We start from the raw sequence: 19,961 nt of genomic DNA, 5'->3' as shown, positions 1-19,961 counted from the left end.
AAAGTGGAAAGCTTCTAGGGAGTGATCTGAGGATTCACTTTACTTTTTTTTAGTCAGTATCTTTTGTCTTAGGTAAAGAGCTTTTGAGTCTTGATACATTTCATTTAGTCCTTAGTGTAAATACCAAGGGGTAGAATCCTTATTTTTACTAATGGTTATAAAAATGCAACATGTCTTGAGGTATTTTGGTGGCAATATTCTAAGAGGATAAGTTGTTTTTTTTAAACTAGGAAAGCCATATTTTTCTAATGTTTTAGATATTTTTTTTCTGTTTCCATTTCGCTGTTCATTTTTCCATTTCTTTGACATTTTCAGGTGTTCTTCCTTAGCTAACCATAGTATACAATTAAAGTATTTTTTTTTTATTGTTGTTTGTAAGTATTTAATAGAGTTGTGTATTATCTTTTTATTTAAAATAGGAGATGAATGGAACTTTATTTCTTTTCAGAAAACAGTTAAACTTTTTATTTATGTTTTTCTTTGTGGATTAAATTTTTTAAAACTTATTGAGGGCCAGTGCTTTGTGGAAATTATTTTTAACAAGGCTTGAGAATAGTTTTCTTACTTCTACTTAGTCAGCTAGAAGGTTCAAGTCATAGAAAACCCTAATTCTGTAAGCATCCTGACCAAAGACATTAATTGCAGTATCATTTTGCTGTGATATTAAGTGGAATAGAATAGCTGACAATTATCTGGGTTTTTGATTTAGAGATGGTCTTTTTGATCCTAAGCAGGATTTGGGAAATTCAGAATCATAAGTTGACCCTTAGTAAATTGCTTTAATCAGCATTCCTTCCTAGAATTTATGATTATTGCATTGAAAGCAATTTAGCCATTAAGGTAATTTTCTAGTCATGTAGAAATCTGGACAGAGAGAAGAGAAAGCATGAAATAGATCATATAACTTATAATTATGTTCTTTAAAAGAAGAAAACAAAAGGAAAAATCTATATATGCCTCCAAAGATTGAGGGATGAGTCAGATGCTTAATGCTGGTTTGGGTTTTCCCCCAAGCAAAATAAGACCATGTCTTTGGAACAAGATACAGAGTATAATTTTTTTCTTTAATCTTCACTGAGGATATGTTTATTGATTTTAGAGGAAGGGAGAGAAAGAAAACATTGATGTGAAGGAGAAACATCCATTGGTTGCTTCCGTATGCATCCCAGTCCAACCTGCAACCTAGGTGTGTATCCTGATCGGGACCCAAATCCATAGTCTTTTGGTGTACGGGACGATGGTCTAACACTGAGCCACCTGGCCAGGGTCGGAATATAATTTTTATTGAAATTGGTAACTCAAAGCCTTCACGAGAAGGGCTATATGCTCTCTTTGATCTTTCCTTGCATCTACACCATCTATCCAGCCATTTGTAATAGTTTTGAGTTTATATAGAGCCGTTGTCATAGTATTTAGACTATTTGGCAAGTACCCTTTTTAGCTTTTGAATTAGTACGTGTGGTTTAATTCCTGCTGCTTTTCCAAGGCTGCATTTGTGAGTTCCTTTAGGCCTAGTTATGAAATATGGCCATAATATTGGGTAGTATTTGATTATTTAATCAAATGCTAACAATCTTCAGATTTTTCTCAAGTTCCTATAAACTTTGAAAAATGAGCAAAAACTACTTCTCAGAGAATGTCAGTGAGCACAGTTATTTTTACTTTAGTGTGCCTTGTGTCACCATGAACACAGACCTGCAGATAGGGTTCAGGAGACTAAGGATCAAAAAACTGTGACAAGCGCCAAATGAGATGAATGTACCCATCAAAACTGGGGCTAAAAGCCCTTGTTTGGACATCTGGTAGGTAACAAACAGCCTTTTTAAGGGCCAGACACTCATAATGGACATTCTTTCCTTCTGCAGTCATACATGTCAAGGCCCTCTCCTGACCCTCTCAGGAGCCTTGGCCTGAAGCCCTGCCTCCCTGCACTGCTGACTCCCCCAAGTTACTCTCAGGCCTCACTGTAATACTGCCCCTTAGACCATTCCTGACCATCCCTCTGCATCAGATCTATATGATGATCCATTCTGTTATTTTCCTCCATGTCATTTAAAATTCTTTGTGTTGAGCCCTGGGCGGTGTGGCTCACTTGGTTGAATGTAGTCTGGTGCACTGACAGGTCACTGGTTCAGTTCCTGGTTAGGACACAAGCCTGGGTTTCAGGCTTGATCCCTAGTAGGAGGTGTGCAGGAGGCAGCTGGTTGACGTTCTCTCTCTCCCCCCCCTTCCTCTCTCAAATCAATAAAAACATATTTTAAAAAAAGAAAAAAGAAAATTATGTGTCGATGTATTTATCCAATCATTTGTTTACTGTCTAGCTCTTCCTCATCATAAAGGATTTTGCCTGTTTGGTCCTCAGAAGAGTGATTAGACAACGCAGTAGGCTCTCAATAACTATTTGTGAATGGATGACCAATTTAGAGGAGAACCAGGCCCAAAATGTGTGAAAAATACTAAAGCATAAAACCAAAATATAAAAACAAGAACATAGCTAACAGCAGCCAGACCAAATTTATGCATAAATGCCAAAAATATGCTGGAGTAAGTAGAACCAGATGGGATTATGGCGGAAAGGCTTGGGGAAATGGATGAATTTGAAGCAGTTTCGCTGTAGAACTAGGGGCAAATGGCAGAGGTGGAAGCCAGTGAGGAAGCTCTGGCCATGTGCTTTGGGAGGCAGTTTGCTCTCAAAATGAAAGGCCTAGGCACCAGCCTGAGGCTGTGGGGAAGGACGACACTGTGCTATAAGGCAGGGCTGTTGCTAGGAGGCAGCCTCCAAGGAGATGATTAGGATTTAGAATGTGACTTAAAATTTATCTTCATTCTTCTTCTCTTTTCTGTTTTGGTTTGTAGGATGGCCAGCCATTGGCGGGGTTGATTCAAGATCACATGGTTTCGGGTGCAAATATGACCACTCGAGGTTGCTTTTTCACCCGGGAGCAGTATATGGAACTGGTGTACCGAGGACTCACAGACAAAGTGGGACATGTGAAGCTCTTTGCTCCTGCCATCCTGAAGCCTTTTCCACTGTGGACAGGAAAGCAGGTAATTGGGAGAAAACAACCAGCGTGTATATCAGAAGGAAACCAGCCATTCACAAGAGGTTTCATTCCCAGAGGAGCCCACGCCAGAGACAGAGAAATAACAGTTTAGACAATAGTGTGACTTTCCGTTTGATGGGCTCCTGGTGTGGGTGGTTTCATAGGAGACCTAAGAGTAGGCTGCATGGGTTTCTGTCTTTTGTTTCTAAGTTAAACTTGATTCCTCGTAATCCAAATATGTGATTATAGGCAGTGGTGTTGGTGGTACTATTAGTAATGTTTTGGAGGAGGGCTCAAGTGCTTTGCCGAATGCTTTAGCTATGTTACTTAATCCTCACAACCAGCCTGCAATGCAGAGACCACTGTTATCACCATTTAGCAGTTAAGGATATTGAGGCTTAAAGAAGTTAAATTATATGCCCATGTCTGTAGGAGACAGCTGGGATTCAAACCCAGGATTTTCTGACTTCCGCAGCATCACACTCTACTTTCCCCTTAAAGTAATAAAATAATAGTATATATAATGACCAAATAATTAAATGGAATAAAATATCTGCTGCTGCTGTTGTTGGCTGGGTTTTCAGGTTCATCCTTAGACCTAACTGACTAATTAACTATCTGATCTTGGCTCTGTGGACCTCATTTTCGCATCTGTAGAGTGAAGGGTTTCTGGTTGATCTCAAAAGTTTCTTTCTGCTCTTCAGTTCTGTGGACCTGGGACTTGACTGCTTTTCAGTTGTTAAACCAACCTTACATTCCTGGGATAATCTTTACTTGGTCATGAGACATTACCCTGTCTATACATTATTGAATTCAACAAAAATTTTATTTAGAATTTGTGTGTTTGTGTGTGTGCTCATGAGGTATATTGATCTATAGTTTCCTTGTAATACTTTTTGCCTGGTTTTGGTATCAGGGTAGCATTGTCTTTATAGAATGAGTTGGGAAGTAGTTTCTCTTCAGTTTTCTGTAAGAGTTTGTGTAGTACTGGTTTTTTTTTTTTTGTTTTCTTTTTTTAAATATCTGGTAGAATTCACCAGTGAAGTCATCCTGACCTGGAGATTTCTTTATAAGAAGGTTTTTAAACTAAAATTTTTGTTTCCCTAGTACATATAGGGCTATTCAGATTATCTATTTATTGAATGAACTTTAGTACTTTGTGTTTTCAAGAAGTTTGTCCATTTCATCTAAGTTGTTGAATTTATAGGCATAAAGTTATTTATAATATTTACCATTCCTTTCTATACGTACAATTGGGTCATCTTTCTCATTCCTGATATTGGTAATTTATGTCTTGTCTCTTTTCTCCTGATCAATTTGCCTAGAAGTATATTGATTTTATTGCTCTCAAAGAACAGCTTTCATAGTCTTTTCCTATTTTCCTGTTTTATTGATTTCACTTTTATCTTATTTCCTTCTGTTTTCATTGGGCTTTATTTGCTTTTGTTTTTCTGGTTACTTAAGGTTGACGCTGACATCATTGATCTGAGACTTTTTTCCTTTTTTATACAAGCACTTTATGTATAAATTTCATCCCTAAGTTCGATTAAGTAACATCTCACAAATTATGTATATTGTATTTTCACTTACTTCAGAATACTTTCTCATTTACCTTTTGATTTATTTTTTAACAGTGATTTAGAAGTTCATTATTTAGTTTTCAAATATCTAGGGAATATCCTGATATCTTTGTTTACAGATTTCCAGTTTAATTTTATCATAGCCAGAGAACATACCTTGGATGACCTGAACCATTTTAAATGTAATGAGATTTGTTTTGTGGCTTTTGTTATGGTCTATCATGGTAGATGTTCTGTGTGCCCTTAAAAATAATGTATAATCTGCTGTTGTTGGATGGACTATAAATGTCAGTTAGGTTCAGTTGATAGATAGTTCAAGTCTACTATATCCTTGCTGATCACCGCCCTTCATTACCTGATGTCCATTGTCTTGAAAATGCTTTTGTTGTTATTTCTGGTGGGAGAGTAAATCAGGTTATCATTGCTTCATCCTGACCAGAAATAGAAGTCGACTTAACAGAATATACAGGCAGTTCTGCAATTTAATATTAAAATCTATAGTACAGGTAGTTTGGTTCAAAGAGTTGGTAAGCTTTTTCTGTAAAACCACATAGCAAATATTTTAGGCTTTGCTGGCCCTACAATCTCTGTTACAACTACTCAGTTATGCCATTATAACATGAAAACAGCCAAAGACAATACATAAATGAGTGAGCATATCTGTTACCCAATCTAACTTTATTTATAAAAGCTGGTGGGCCAGATTTGGCCTACAGGCTCTAGTTTGCCTACCCCTGATTTAGTTAGTTGGTTCTATGTATCTGTCCACTTTATTATTCCTATTTATAGTATTATTGTTCCTTTCTATCTGTCTTTATTTTATAAGCCATCTCAAGTTATCTTGGAAGTGAATGGATTATAAGTCTTAAGTAATTTAGTGTCCAGAATTTATTAGAATTTCATTTAAGTGTAAGCAGTGTGTTCAAAATAAAACCAAATAGTGGACAAAGAACATACAAGGGTGGGGAAAAGTAGATTAATAATAATAAATAATACAATAATTAATAAATACATAATACAAGAGTAAACTGTGTTTCGTGTATTCACAACTATAAACCTACTTTTGCCCACCTGTGTTATTTAGAGCCATAAATGTGTTCATTCCCTTTGATCTGGGAATTCAGTCTAAAGAAACAATCTGAAATGTAGAAAAGGCTAGTTGAAAAAGCAGTCCATTACACCATGGTTTATAGTGGTAGAAAACCAGAATAACCTAGATGTTTAAGATTGGAGCTAAGTAAATTGTAGAACGTCCATTTGTTAAGGTATGCAGTTGTTAAAAATAGCAGTTTTAAAATATCATGTAGCAATCTGGAAAATTCTCTGACAAAATGTTGAAAGAAGAAATAGACTACTCAATTCACTGTTCAATAGACTGGTCAATTCATTGTGCAATCACAATTGCAACCATGTTAAAAATGTATATGAGAGGTGTGGCATTAAAAAAATTAAAATGATAGAATAATTTGGTTGGTGTTAGGGATTTTTTTTTTCTTCATTTTATAATGTTTCTGAGCTGTGATTATTACTTTACAGTTAAATAAAATTAGAAAATAAACCCAGATTTTACTTCTGTAGCAGTTGAGAATATTCAGTGTTTCTTGAGAGGTTGGTACAGGCTGTTATTTCTTTGCAAATAGGTGAAAGGGGAAGAGTGACTGAACTGCACAGCAATTTGTCTGTGGAATCCGTCTAATTCTACAGAAAAAAGCTATGTTTAGAATTGGAAGATAAGGAACTTGGCTTGGGCAGTTTATTTGTACTGCCTCGAAAATGAAGTCTTAGGCTGCCTCTCCAGGGGATTTCATATAGCATCTCGAGTGCTTTTCTTTCTACTTAAGAATCTGAGGTCTCTCATCATTTGTTGAAGGAGCATATAAAGAGGATTTTTGCCTGTCATTGCAAATCTCAAGTGTATAGCTCAGTGTATGTTCACAAAAGGAATACACCTTTGTAAACTGTCTCCCAGGTTGGAATGTAGAACATCACCAGCACTCCCAAAAGACCCCTCTAGGCCCCTCTCAGTTTCTGCCCTCCCCAAAGGTAGCCACTAACCTGACCTCTAACACTATAGGTAAGTTTTGTCTTTTCCTGAACTTTATATAAATGGAATAATACAGTAAATCATATCTTTCTGAGTCGTTCGTGTCATATATAGCAGTGGTTTGTTCATTTTCATTGCTGCATAGTATTCCCTTGTATGACTGTACCATGTATATTTATCCATTTTACTGTTGACGGACATCTGGGTTCTCTTCGGTCCTCTTCATTTGGTTATTACAAATAGAGCTACTATGAACATTCTTGTGCGTGTCTTTTTTTGACCCTATATATGCATTTTAATGGGTAAATAAATACCAGGGAATCAAATTTCTGGGTCCTAAGGTCTGTGTTCAGCTTTAATAGGTAGTTTAATAAACAGTTTTCCCAAGTGCTTGTGGCAGCTTCCGCTTCTTCAGGGCAGGAGAATCTGGTTGCGCCTTTTCCGCAGCAGAGCTTGATGCTTGTTTGTTCATTTGTTTCCGTCTGTTTAATTTTAGCCATTCAGATGGGTGTGTAGTGGCATCTTATTGTGACTTTAATTTGCCTTTTCTTAAAGACAAGTGAGGTTAAGCACCTCTTCACATGCTTGTTGTTCCATTTGGATCTCATCTTGTGTGGAGTGCTGTTCAAGTCCTTTGCCTGTTTTCCATTCTGTGCCTTTTTTTTTTATTGATAGGTAAGAGTTTATTATATATTCTGGTATAAGTCCATTGCCAGATATAGTATGTATCGCAAATATCTTCTACTTAATGACTAGCCTCTTTGCCCTTTTACCTGATGCTTTTTTTTTCTAATTATCAGTTCTTCATTTTATATAACGTAATTCATCAGTCTTTGCCTTTTATGGCTAGTCCCGTATAAGAACTATGCCTGCCCCTGGGTCATGAAGGTATCCTCTTGTGTATCATCTGATAGCTTTATTGTTGTACTTTTCACACCTTGGTCTACTGGAGTTTATTTTTGTGGGTGCATTTGGTGTGAGGTAGAAGTGAGGGTTCCTTTTTTTCTCACATGGATATCTAATTGATATAACATTATTTGTTGAAACCACCACCATTTTTCCACTCTTCGTGTCTCCTGTGTCTTAAATCAACTAGTTATACATGGGTGGGTCTGTTCTGGACTCTGTTCAGTTCCATTGGTCTGTTTGATTCCATTGTGCCAATACCACTGTCTTCATTATTGTAGCTTTATAATACATCTTTGTCTTTTTATTGTTGCATCCTAAGAGTTATTTATATATTTGGACTATTAGACCCATATCACGTATATGAATTCCAAATATTTTCTATCATTCAGTGAGTTGCCTTTTCATTTTCTTAGTATTGCCCTTTGACACACAAATATTGTTCATTTTGAAGTCCAGTTTATCTTTTTCTTTTGTTGCTTGTGCTTTTGTTTTTTAAATTCTCACCTGAGGATACTTTTTCCATTGATTTTCAGAGAGAGTGAGAAGGAGTGGGGGGACAGGGAGAGAGAGAAACATCGTGTCTGTCCCACATTGATCGGTTATCTCCCGCACTCACCCCTACCTGGGCCGGGGGATCTAGCCTGTAACCCAGATACGTGCCCTTGACCGGGAATCGAACCCTTAACCCTTTGGTGTGCAGGCTGATGCTCTAACCACTGAGCCACACTGGTCATGGCTGTTGCTTGTGCTTTAGATGTCATATCTAAAAAACTGTTGCCCAATCAAAGATCACACAGATTTATAGCTGTATTTCCATCTGAGAATTTTATGTATTTAAGCCCTTACAATTTAGGTCTTTGACCCACTTTGAATTAATTTTTATATGCGTTTGAGGTAGCAGTTCAGCTTCATGCTTTTGCATGTGTGTATGCAGTTGTATCGGCACCATTTGTTGACAAGCCTGTTCTTTCCCCTATTAAATATTCTTAGCACTCTTGCTGAAAATCAGTTAACCACAGATGTATTTATTTCTGGACTCTCATTTCTATGGCATTGAGCAACATGTCAATCTTTATGCCACTGTAATGTCTTAGTAACTGTAGCTTTGTAGTAAGTTTTAAAATCTAGAAGTGTGAGTTCTCCAACTTTGTTTCTCTTTTTCAAGATTGTTTTAGCTATTCAGGGTTTGTCGTATTTCTATATGAATTTTAGGTTCAATTTCTTCATTTATGCAGAACCGGCAGTTGAAATTTCAGTAAGGATTGCACTGGCTTTGTGAATCAGTTTGGAGAGTTTTGCCATCTTAACAATGTTACATCTTCCAGTCCATCATGTCTTTCCATTTATTTAGATTTTCTTTCATTTCTTTCAACAGTGTAATGTAGTTTTCAGCATGTAAGTTTTACAGTTTGGTTAAATTTATTTCCAGTATTTTATTATTTTGATGCTGTTATCAATGCAATTGTTTTCTTAATTTCATTTTCGTATTCATTGTTATGTATAGAAATACAGTTGATTTTTGTTGTTCGTCTTGTATGAAGTCATTGACTAGCTCTGTTAATTTTTTGCAGATTCTTTAGGGTTTTCTATGTATAAGATTACACCTTCTGCAGATAGTGGTAATTTTACTTCTTCCTCTCTAATCTGGACACCTTTTATTTACTTGCCAGGTTGCCCTGGTTAGATCCTAGTATATTGTTGAATAGAAGTGGTGAGAGCAGACATTCTAGTCTTGCTCCTGATCGTAGGCAGAAAAGCATCCAGTCTTTGATCATTGAATATGTTCACTAGGGGCTTTTCCTAGATGCCTCCTCTTTCTTAGGTTGATGATGTTTTTTTCTATTCCTATTCTGTTGAGTGTTTTTATCATGAAAGGGTGTTGGGAGTTTGTCAAATGCTTTTTCTGCCTTGATTTTGTAGATGACATGACAGGTATATTTCCCTGTTCTCGGATAGTTGAATACATGTATTTCTGTTAACTTTCCCATCCTGACTGCCCAGCCTGGCTGTTCCTGCTGTACATGTGGCTCTTTAGTTGAGGTGCACCTTGTGGTCAGCATCCAGGGAGTCTTACCCTCCTGCCTTTACTCCCTCACCTGGCAGTGCCAGCCCTATAGAGAGCCTGGGTCATGACCTTCCTGGTCTTCTGCTGAGATAATAAGGAGTATTGTCTGCTTTTTAAAAAGACATTGTTGCCACCCTGGCTGGTGTGGCTCCGTTGATTGGAAGTCATCCCATCCACCCAAAGGTTGCCAATTCCATATCCAATCAGGGCACATACGCAGGTTGTGGCTCGATCCTCTATAGGGAGGGGCAAGAGGCAGCCAAAAGATCGATGTTTCATTCTCACATCGATGTTTCTCTCTCCCTCTCCCTTCTTCTCCCTCTAAAAATCAATAAAAAAATCTTTTTAAAATAAATAAAAATAAAAGATGCTGTTGCCATTTGTCCCCTGCTCCTGGTGCACTTACGTGAAAAGACTGCTGCTCTCCTACCTGCCCTGAATCCATTGTGCACATATGACCAGGCCCCTTTGTGGGACGTAGCATTGGCACACAAAGAGCTATTGATGCCAGCTGATGGCTCCCAGCCCCTCCTCAGCCTTCAGGGCCTGTTACACCAGCCTGTCTGCCCCCTGCCTGCTACATCTGTGGGAATGTATGCTTTGGGAACGTATGGTTAATCCCTAAGTTCAGCTGCCCTCACTTGTGTTCTGTATGGAGCAGCTGCTTGAGAATTTGCCTCCCCTGGCCTCCTGTTAGCAGGAGTGGACGGCCACACCAATGGGCCAATTGGAGCAGGGGATGAACTCCCTGGCCTTTTAGTGACCATAATTAATTCTGGTCACATAAATTTATTTCTGGTGTAAGCTCTGTAAAAGCTGATTATGTAGAGGCCATCAGTTGCCCAGTAGTCACCTAATTACTATGTCCTCTGATGTGCCTCACACAGAGTGAGTCACATGGTGCTCCCCATCAGGTCACTTTAATAACACTTCTAAAATGCCCATCCTTCTTGTCAGTGTCACATAGGAGGCTGATTCTCTATGGCATTTATTTAGCCTTAAAGTCTAAATCAGGAACAAGCTATCCTTTTAAAAGATAAATCAGAGCATGTCACCCCAGGATCAAAACCTACCAAATAGCTTTCCTTCTCACTCAAAAGCCTCTGCTGAAATGCAAGCGCTGATCTCTGCATGGCTCCCTTCTCAGTGCCTTCTTGTGTGAGGCCGCCTCTGCCTATCCTACTTAAAATCCCAAATACTTACCCCGTGCTGCTCTAGGTCCTCCTTCCCTGCTTTATTTTCTTCCAAACCATGGGTCCCCTTTGGAATGGAGGCTCTACTGAAGGCAGAGACTGTATTTTATTTACAATTCTTCCCAGCACCTGGTTCATAGGAAGTACTCGATGTGTAATTGCTGAATGAATGACTGGGCCCTATCTGTACCCTCCAGATGAGCAATGCTAGGGCTAAGAGGGCATGACCACTTCCCCACAGCACGCGGCCTGTCAGTGATGGGCAGACGCGGGAACAGCTCCTTGTCCCGGAAGCTTCCCTGCAGCCTGCTTCTCAGTCGGACACCTCGGGCCTCCTCTGGGAACTCCTCAGAGGAACAGCTCTTGATTATCAGTCTGCATCTTTCCTTCCTTAGACCAGGAAGTCAGATCTGTTCCGTGGGAGCCAGTTTTCCCCAGTTAGTTCACATTCAGTATTATTCTGTATCAGTTTCACATGTACATCCTTAGTGGTTAGACAGTCATGTACTTTACAGAGTGGTCTCCCAATATTTCCAGTACCCGCCTGGCCCCATACATAGTTATTACAGTATTATTGACTATATTTTCTGTGCTGTACTTTACATCCCCGTGACTGTTTTGGAACAACCAGTCTGTGCTTCTCAATCACATCTGTACTTCGCAATCCGTACTTCTCAATCTCCTCACCTTTTCACCCAGTCCCCCAAGTTCCCTTCCCTCTGCCAACTGACAGTCTGCTCTCTGTATCTGTGAGTCTCTTTCTGTTTTGTATGTTTATTTTGTTCTGTGGGAGGGCATGCTGACTGTATGTAGTAATTGCCATTGATTTTAACTTGGGCTGACTTCTGGCAGAGGGCAGCTTTGCAAGCCCCACCATCCTTCTTGGCCCTGTGTCTTTGTTCTTGCTTTTTACCACATACTCGGATCTTTTTACTATGATTCTGCAGCAATTTACTTTTTTTATCTCCTTCCTTTGATCTGTTCAAGAACTGAGTATTGAGTTTTCAGATCTGGGGGACTGTTCACTTTAACAGGAATTATTTTAGGGAAAAAGTGCCAGGGAAGGTTTAGTGGTATCTGTTTGTTTCCGCCCCTAAGCTCCCTCTTAAGTCACGTAAGTAGAATGTGGGAAGCGAGACCCACTTGTCCCACAGAGCTGGAACCGTCCGTTGTCCTTGCTGAACTCCAGGTCACTAGAATGGACTTGTCTGGCTCTTCAGGATGAACAGGGACAGGAAGTCCTAAAGGGAACTTCTCATCTTTTCTTCTTCTCCTTTCCAGGTTGTGTCCACACTGCTCATAAACATAATCCCAGAGGAGTACATCCCACTGAACTTATCAGGAAAGGCAAAGATCAGTGGGAAAGCCTGGGTGAAGGAGTCTCCTCGGCCCGTTCCCGGCTTCAACCCCGACTCCATGTGCGAGTCCCAGGTAGGGCTGCCCAGCCGTTTCAGTTGGAGACTGCGAGTCCTGGGTTTAGACAAATTGAAGTGAAACAGAGACAGAGAAATGGAGGCACACACACAGAAGCAGGCATTTTAGCTCATAAGAAAAAGAGCTGTGCCCATATAAGTGTCAGCTTTGGATTAAGTAAGGTTCAGAGTCGATGACTAACATTGGCCCTCAGTATAAAACTGGCAGCCAGCTTGCGAAGGCTTCCACAGCAGAAGGCCTCTGGACCTGGCTGCAAAGCTTGCAAATGCAGAGCCCGTGTTTCCTCTTGCGACCCCTGAGTGGCTGAAGATTGTGGAACTGCTGTGAGGTTCCACTCCTCCCAGCTTTGTGCCTCAGGAACCAGCCTCAGGGAGGTAGGCCAAGGCAGTCAGACCTAGGCACCATGCTGCTGCAAGAGAGCGAGACTGTGCCCCATGCTGGATTTACAAGGCCTCTGTGTGTTCTTGGAGGAGGAATATCTCCAAGTGCCCCTCTCACAGTGCTTTGTCACTAGGTCTGACACATTCCATTAGAACTGAAGCTGCCACTTTTCTGCTTGCTGCATTTTGCAACCAGAAATCCTTCTTTTAGTTTGCTTCCGATTCATTAACCTCACTTTGTGAAAATACAAATTCCGGCCCTAAATGACGTTGGAAAGGTTATGTTGTTCATATTCCCAGGGTGCAGGGGAGGCAGTACCTTGACCAAGGTCATGGTTATAAAGTTTAGACTCTGACTGTTCTCGTTTCCAGTCATAAAGTCTTTGTCCACGGTACCTGACCTCAAGTAGTATGGGTGGGTGGGTGGGGATTGGAGGACATATGGACACTAAGATGTCTGTGTGGTGTGGTCCCTGAGAAACATTTTTAATGGTCTGTATGTGTTCACCTTTAGTTTTTTAAAAAAACTCCCTATCTCCATCAAGGACTTGAGGCAGGGAAGGGACAGATACAATAAGGTCACTAAAATGTGGAGTGAAGGGAAGGGGTGGCTCACACATGAGGTGTCTCCTCCATCTCAGCACTCATGGCCACGCCCTCGCAGGTGATCATCAGGGAAGGAGAGCTGCTCTGTGGGGTGCTGGACAAAGCGCACTATGGGAGCTCCACCTATGGCCTGGTCCACTGCTGCTACGAGATCTACGGTGGGGAGACCAGTGGCAAGGTTCTCACCTGCCTGGCCCGCCTCTTCACAGCCTACCTGCAGCTCTACAGAGGCTTCACCTTGGGTAAGTACTGGGCGAGCAGCTCCTAGGGCCCTTCTCCTGGCCAGCACACCAACCAGAATGTCTCCAGGCTCTACTAGGGCAGTGGCCAGGCTGCTTCTACAAGGATATCCTCACTCAGCAGCCTTACATTTTGTCAGTGCTTTCTGCCCCTCCCCCATAGCCAGTGTTTCTTCATCTGCAGCACAGTGACCCGTGTCCCCATTTCCATTCTGTCTCTTTCTCGCCCTCATCCTTCACAGTTTTCTGTCCCTGGGTCTGATTTTTCACACTCACCTCCATTCTTCCAGAATTCCCTGGGCACTCTCTGCTCTGTAAAGGGTCTTCCCTGTTGTTAGACCTGCCCAAGCCTCCCAGCAGTAGGGGCACAGTGCTATGGGAAATGACATGTTGGGGCAGGCCTGCCAGGTGATCCTAAGATAGGAAGAGGAGCTACCTTGTTTCCTCCCTGAAACGAGTGCACACTGTTTTAGGAATTTGGCTTTGCGAAAGAAAACAAGTGAGCTGTTACTTTCTGTGCACTGGGTAGAATTGAGATCAGAAGATCTGCCCAAGGGCTCAAGGGCTGGAGTGTGTGCATTGGCCAGCAGTGGGGCTTCAGCAGTTGTATAATTATATTCATTGTGGGAAAGCCTACATAAATACAGACATGAAAATTAAGTCACCCAGTATTCAATTGCCAGAGAAAACCACCAATATGTATTTGATGTGCATCTTTCTAGACTTTCCAAGTACAAACACATTCAGAAAAAATGGGATTCTACACTACATGCTATTTTGTAATCTTTCTCCCGTTTCCAAATGTATTTGTAAATCTCCTTTCGTGTGAACTAATATTAACCTACATCCTCAGGTCTGTGGGTACAGGTTGTTTTGATTGTGTAGATACCTGTAGTTTATTTAACCAGTTCCTGTTATTAGACATTTAGGCTGTTTACTGGTTTTCACTTTATCACTGGCATGAGCACTCCTAAACAAATATCTGTAAAAAATGAGAAGTGCAGAAAGATCTCCCACCCAGATCACAATGATTTCCAAACATAACAAATAAGCCATGCGCGCAGCCCTGCTTAGCACATGGTACAAAGAAAAACTGGCCAGAGTGCAGAGAGCATCCTGATGCTGCGAGGCTGAGAGGGAACGAGACCAAGCTGGACACAGAGGGAAGGGCAGGCTAGAGGTGGTGCCTTCACTCCAGCCCTCAAAGCCAGAGGAGTCAGTGAAGAGACAAGGTGGCCTGGAGCTGGCCCCGTGGAAGGACCCACTCTTGTGGTTATGGCTTCCTCACAGAGGGAATATTTCTTTCCCCTCCCGCTCACACATGTTCTTTAGAGGCCCTCAAGCTTCCAGGACAGTGCAGTGGGAAGTCCAGATACTTTAGCCCAGCTTTTAATAGTGCAGCCATTGTTTTCCTTCCCACTCAGATCTTGGCTGAGGGACTTTTGACTGCAGTTACACTCACAGATACAGACAGAAAATAGTTGATTGAAAAGTGGAGTAGAAAGACATCCTGCCCAAGATGAGGAATTCCTCAACCCTATGGAGCCGGAAAGACAGGCTTAACTGAAGTGGCTCAGGCTTTCATCCTGGGCAGGAGCCTGTGGTGGTGGTCATGGTCACCAGGCTGAGTGTGTCTGTGTGTGTGCCTGCACACCCATTCTCACGGGTGGGTGGTCGCTGGAACAGTCAACTTCTGGAAGTCAAAACCAGGGTGTTCTCGCCCTCCCTCTCTTCTTTCCCGAAACTCAGTTTTTCATCCAGAACCCATTCCTCACCTCTAGCCCATTCATGCAACATGTATGTATTGGGTTCAGGCAGTAGATCTGGTGCCTAAGAGCACAAGTTTGGACTCAGGCCTGTGTTTACTTTCTACCTGTGTAGGTTTGAGCCTTAGTTTTGTCATTTGTAAAATGGAGATTTTAATGCTTGGCCTTACACTTGCTGAGGAGATGGGAAGCACTTGAGAGAGTGTAGCAATCTCTTAGTGATGTTAATATCGTCATTATTCAGGTGCTTCCTGGGTATGTGACCTCACTAAGGTGCTCCATGCCCTGACCTCACTGAGTTTATATCCTGCTGAGAAGTCAGGCCCCATCCCATCTGAGCTTGTCTGTTTTACTTCACAGGTGTAGAAGACATTTTGGTTAAGCCAAAGGCGGATGTCAGGAGACACAGGATTATTGATGAGTCCACCCACTGCGGGCCCCGGGTGAGGAGGGCCTGGGAGGCCATGGCCTGCTGCAGGGGTCAACTTTCCTACCAAATGAAACCCACACCTTCCCCACTTGGCCGCTGCCTCCAACATGTTCCTTTTCTCATTCCAGGCTGTCAGGGCTGCACTAAACCTGCCAGAAACCGCGTCATGTGATGAGGTCCGAGGGAGATGGCAGGATGCCCATCTGGGCCAAGACCAGAGGGATTTTAACATGATAGATCTGAAGTTCAAGGAGGAGGTGAACCATTACAGTAATGAGATTAACAAGGTTAGTCTGGCAGTGAGCACACTTATCCCCACCATTTTGAATGCTGATTTTTAAAAAAATTACATTTTGATTCTCACTCGGGGCCCTTTAGAGCAATTTGGCTATTTAGCAGCTGACTTGGTGTGAGATTTGAGGTGGGATGTGCAGAATTCAACGCTTTGAGGAGCCAAGGGCTTCATCCTCTTACCCAGTTAGTGTCTGGAAAGGACTTTGCTTAACACAGAGCGGGAATGCTGTGCACATTTTTTGTTTTAAATTTTATTTTATTTTTTACATCACCATTTATTCCCTCTATGCTCTCTTCCACCTGCCCCTCTCCCTGTGCACTTTTGTTTTTAATGTTTGTGTTTGGGGCTGACTACATTAAAGGGGACGGAAGACAGAAAATCTTTTCTCTGGTGCCTCAGCTGGGTGGAGGAGCAGAATGAAGGGCCAAAAACACCATTGCTGCTTCTAAAACGGACCCAGGGCTGAAGGCTGGGCTTAAATCCTAGCTCTGCCACATACTTGATATGTGACCTCGGGCAAGTGATGCAACCAGTCTATGCCTTGTTTTCCACACCTGGAGGTAGGGATGTTAGGAGCACTGACCTCATTGGGTTGCTGAGAGGGTTAAGAACCTAACCTATGTAATGCTTTTGGCATGGCAGGAGCACTGTGGAAGTCCTCCTAAGTCCCTGTCTGCTTTTCACTAAGCCAGTTCCTGTGCAATTAAAAAAGGAGAGGGAAATCCCTGCACGAGCCAAGACCACAGTCTGTATCTCACTGTCGTCTAGTCCCAGAGCTGGGGTTCCCAGTCCTGTGGCTTGAAGTGGCCAACCTGACCCTCATCTGCCTCCTGGGCCTCGAGGCCCAGCCTGAGAAGAAGAGGAAGAGGCAAGGCCAAAACTCAATACAAGTCAGTATTTGACTGGCTTTCAGCAGCTCTTACTTAGTCTGCCAAGTACACAGACCTCTCAATCGTATAGGTTCGTCCTTGAGAGGTTTTGTTCAGAGGAGCCTTCCCAGCGCCTCCCTGAGAACTGGGAGGCCTGGCATCCAGGGTTGCCTGGGAATGCTGGGCCAGGAGCATTGTCCCAGTGGCATCTCAAAATGATGCTTTTCCCTCCTGCTCATCTCTTCCCATCACCCCTTCCCACCTACTCTGCCTCTCCTGCGTTGTACTGGGTCTCTGCAACTCTAGGCAGAGGCTTAAATAGACCCAGAGAGCCCCTTCTCTAGGCTCCCCCCAGGGGTTTTGCTTGCTGGCACTAGCCCTGGAGCCAAGGCAAGGCTCCCACATGGTGCTTGGGCAGCACTTTGGTAAGTGTGAACATGACAGGGATATTGCTCCTCATTGCCAAGCCAAGGCCATGCTCTTCCGGGGAAGTTCGCAATGGCATCGCCTCAAACTTTATTTTTAACCAGCTTCTTTTTAGAATCACACCTACATATGCTGGCCCTTCTGCTTCTCCTGTTTGGCTGCCCTTTGCCAGTGGCAGGAACCTTGGGCTTCCTGACAGATGGTGTCAAGAGCAGTACATGGGGCCATTGTTAGTTAGACTTCCAGGGGTTCTAGCAAGAGGGTTAATGCCAAATGAGACTTCTTGCCTCAGGTGGGGCTTGGCGCATATTTCTGAGTAAATAGTGTGAGTTTGCTGCTTCCACATTATGGGTTTACCTTCTGACCCTGGGATTTCAAAAGGGGGTGAAGTCACTGATCGATGTGTTTTAATCCGCAGGCATGCATGCCTTTTGGCCTGCACAGGCAGTTCCCAGAGAACAACCTGCAGATGATGGTGCAGTCTGGAGCCAAAGGTTCAACTGTGAACACCATGCAGGTGCGAGCAAAGGCAGGCTGGCCAGTTTGCCACAGGGCAGGGTGATTGCAAGAGGAAGTTTCAGATTTGTTTTTGATTTTAAAAGGATCCATGCATGTTTTGTATAAAATGTGGCAAGTACTGAAAAATATTAAAGCTTGTAGAAATCCATACAGGAGCTTACCACTGTTAACAACAGTGTTATGAACAAATATAGATGTAAGTATCCAGATATTATGTATAATACAGGTAGTTATTGTAAAATTACACTCTGTAGCACTGTATTTCTATGTTCATGTTATATAGAAACACTGTGTGTGTGTGTGTGTGTAATCTTAGCTGAGACCCTGCAATTTTCCATGATCTGCTTTTTCCATTTCGTATTACATAAGTATAGTCCTAGTGTTTCTAACCCTTAATTTGAGGCCCATTATCTCCTCAGATTACCTCAGTGCTATGGCAGCATTTTCACAGATCTTAGCAACTTTTTTTTAAAAATGTTGATGACCTTGAGAGGGACTTAAGGAACATCTCATTGTTTGGTGACTCAAGAATAGGAATGAGCTTAAAAAGCTAAAGGCCATCAGGAAGCCCCCTTGACTAAAGTGAAATCCAGATATACTGTTACCCACCCCCACCCCCAAAGTATAGGCAGCATTATTCTCTGTGGGCCTTAGAACTTAAGGATCACAGTAAATTACTTTTTCCTGCAGGCCTCAGTTTTCCCATTAGGACCAGCACTCAGGTTCCTTCTAGATATGATGTGATGATTCTGAAACATGGCTTCTTTATAGCCCATTTACACTGACACCAAATGTGAAAACTCTCCATCAGTCAACAAAGGAAACACAATTATTTTCTTGAAACGCAAGCTCCCCTAGTTCATTAACAAATCTAGGTTGGCCTTTAAGAACTCAGTTTCCATAGCTTTTTTTGAAGAGCTCTCCTGCTAGGACAAAGCGTTGTTTAACACCTGTGGATCTTGGGTTTCTTTCCCCCAGATCTCGTGTCTGCTGGGCCAGATTGAATTAGAAGGTCGGCGACCCCCACTGATGGCATCTGGCAAGTCACTGCCCTGCTTTGAGCCCTACGAATTCACCCCCAGGGCTGGTGGCTTTGTCACTGGCAGGTTCCTCACTGGCATCAAGCCTCCTGTACGTATTTTGGTTTTTCCTTTTGGCTATTCTCCTCATTTCTAGGCTCATTGGTAGGAAGCCTTTGACTTCCTCCAACAACTTGGAGCACGAACAATCAAGTAATAAATACCAGGCCATTTGCTGCTTACCCACTAGACCCTATGGTCCACGAGGACCATAAGGACACAACCATGTCATGTCCACCATTGTGATGCCAGAGCCTCACACAGTGCCTGGCACATGGTGCAAGCTCAGTGTTTGCTGATAAATGAAAAAATGAATAAGACCCATCCCAGTTCCACTTTTTCCTGCTGTGCAACCCTTCCCCCTCCTCCCCCCTTCTCCCCCCCCCAAACCAGTTCTTAACCTGCGTTTGAAGGAGACGGGAGGGGGAGGCCCCTCACCCTCACCGGGGTGCCCTCCATTGCCAAAGGTGCCGTCACGGAGATTTATTTCACAAAGCCCCCAACAGAACTTCCACGGCTCCTCTTTTCACAATGGGAGAACTGACTAGCTATAGCAAATGTCCGGTGTTCCCCTGGCCAACAACAGAATTTTCCCCTAGGAAGAAGGTTTTCTCCTCAAACTTGTCAGAAATGACTTTTTGCACGTTAGCACCTTTTGTTCCCTGGCCGAGTGCATTTCTGTGGTCAGACAACTATAGGTCTAGGTTGTGAGTAGGACCGACCTTTGGTTTCAGGGCTACCCACTGCTCGAGGGCTCCTGGGTCGGTTCCACACAGGCGCGCCTGTGTTCATCCATGGCCTCTGGCACAGGATGCTGGAGAGCTGATGTAGACCAGAATTTTTGAAACTGGTTGTGACCTATCAGTAAGTGATGAAGTCACTGTAATAGGTAGGACTGGTATTTTTTTTTTAATATATCTTTATTGATTTTCAGAGAGAGGGAAGGAGAAGGAGATAGAGTTGAAACTTCAATGATGAGAGTCATTGATGCTGCCTCCTGCACATCCCCGACTGGGGATTGAGCCCGCAACCCGGGCATGTGCCCCGACCAGGAATCAAACTGTGATCTCCTGGATCCTAGGT

General features: G+C 42.5%; 1 protein-coding gene across 1 annotated transcript in view; it reads left to right on the top strand.

Annotated features, from left to right (window-relative positions):
* Positions 1-19,961, top strand: part of POLR1A (RNA polymerase I subunit A) — a 63,782-nt gene that overhangs the window by 23,145 nt on the left and 20,676 nt on the right. The window contains exons 14-20 of the mRNA XM_016201803.2: positions 2,857-3,048; positions 12,117-12,266; positions 13,314-13,497; positions 15,621-15,703; positions 15,819-15,977; positions 17,699-17,797; positions 18,778-18,930. Of these exons, the coding sequence (XP_016057289.2) occupies positions 2,857-3,048; positions 12,117-12,266; positions 13,314-13,497; positions 15,621-15,703; positions 15,819-15,977; positions 17,699-17,797; positions 18,778-18,930 (1,020 nt within the window). The remainder of the gene's footprint in view (positions 1-2,856; positions 3,049-12,116; positions 12,267-13,313; positions 13,498-15,620; positions 15,704-15,818; positions 15,978-17,698; positions 17,798-18,777; positions 18,931-19,961) is intronic.

This window comes from Miniopterus natalensis, chromosome 13 (assembly GCF_054644295.1).
Source record: "Miniopterus natalensis isolate mMinNat1 chromosome 13, mMinNat1.hap1, whole genome shotgun sequence".
NCBI classification, from domain to species: domain Eukaryota; kingdom Metazoa; phylum Chordata; class Mammalia; order Chiroptera; family Miniopteridae; genus Miniopterus; species Miniopterus natalensis.
Note: the sequence above shows the minus strand (reverse complement) of the source record. Positions and strands in the feature narration are given on the sequence as shown.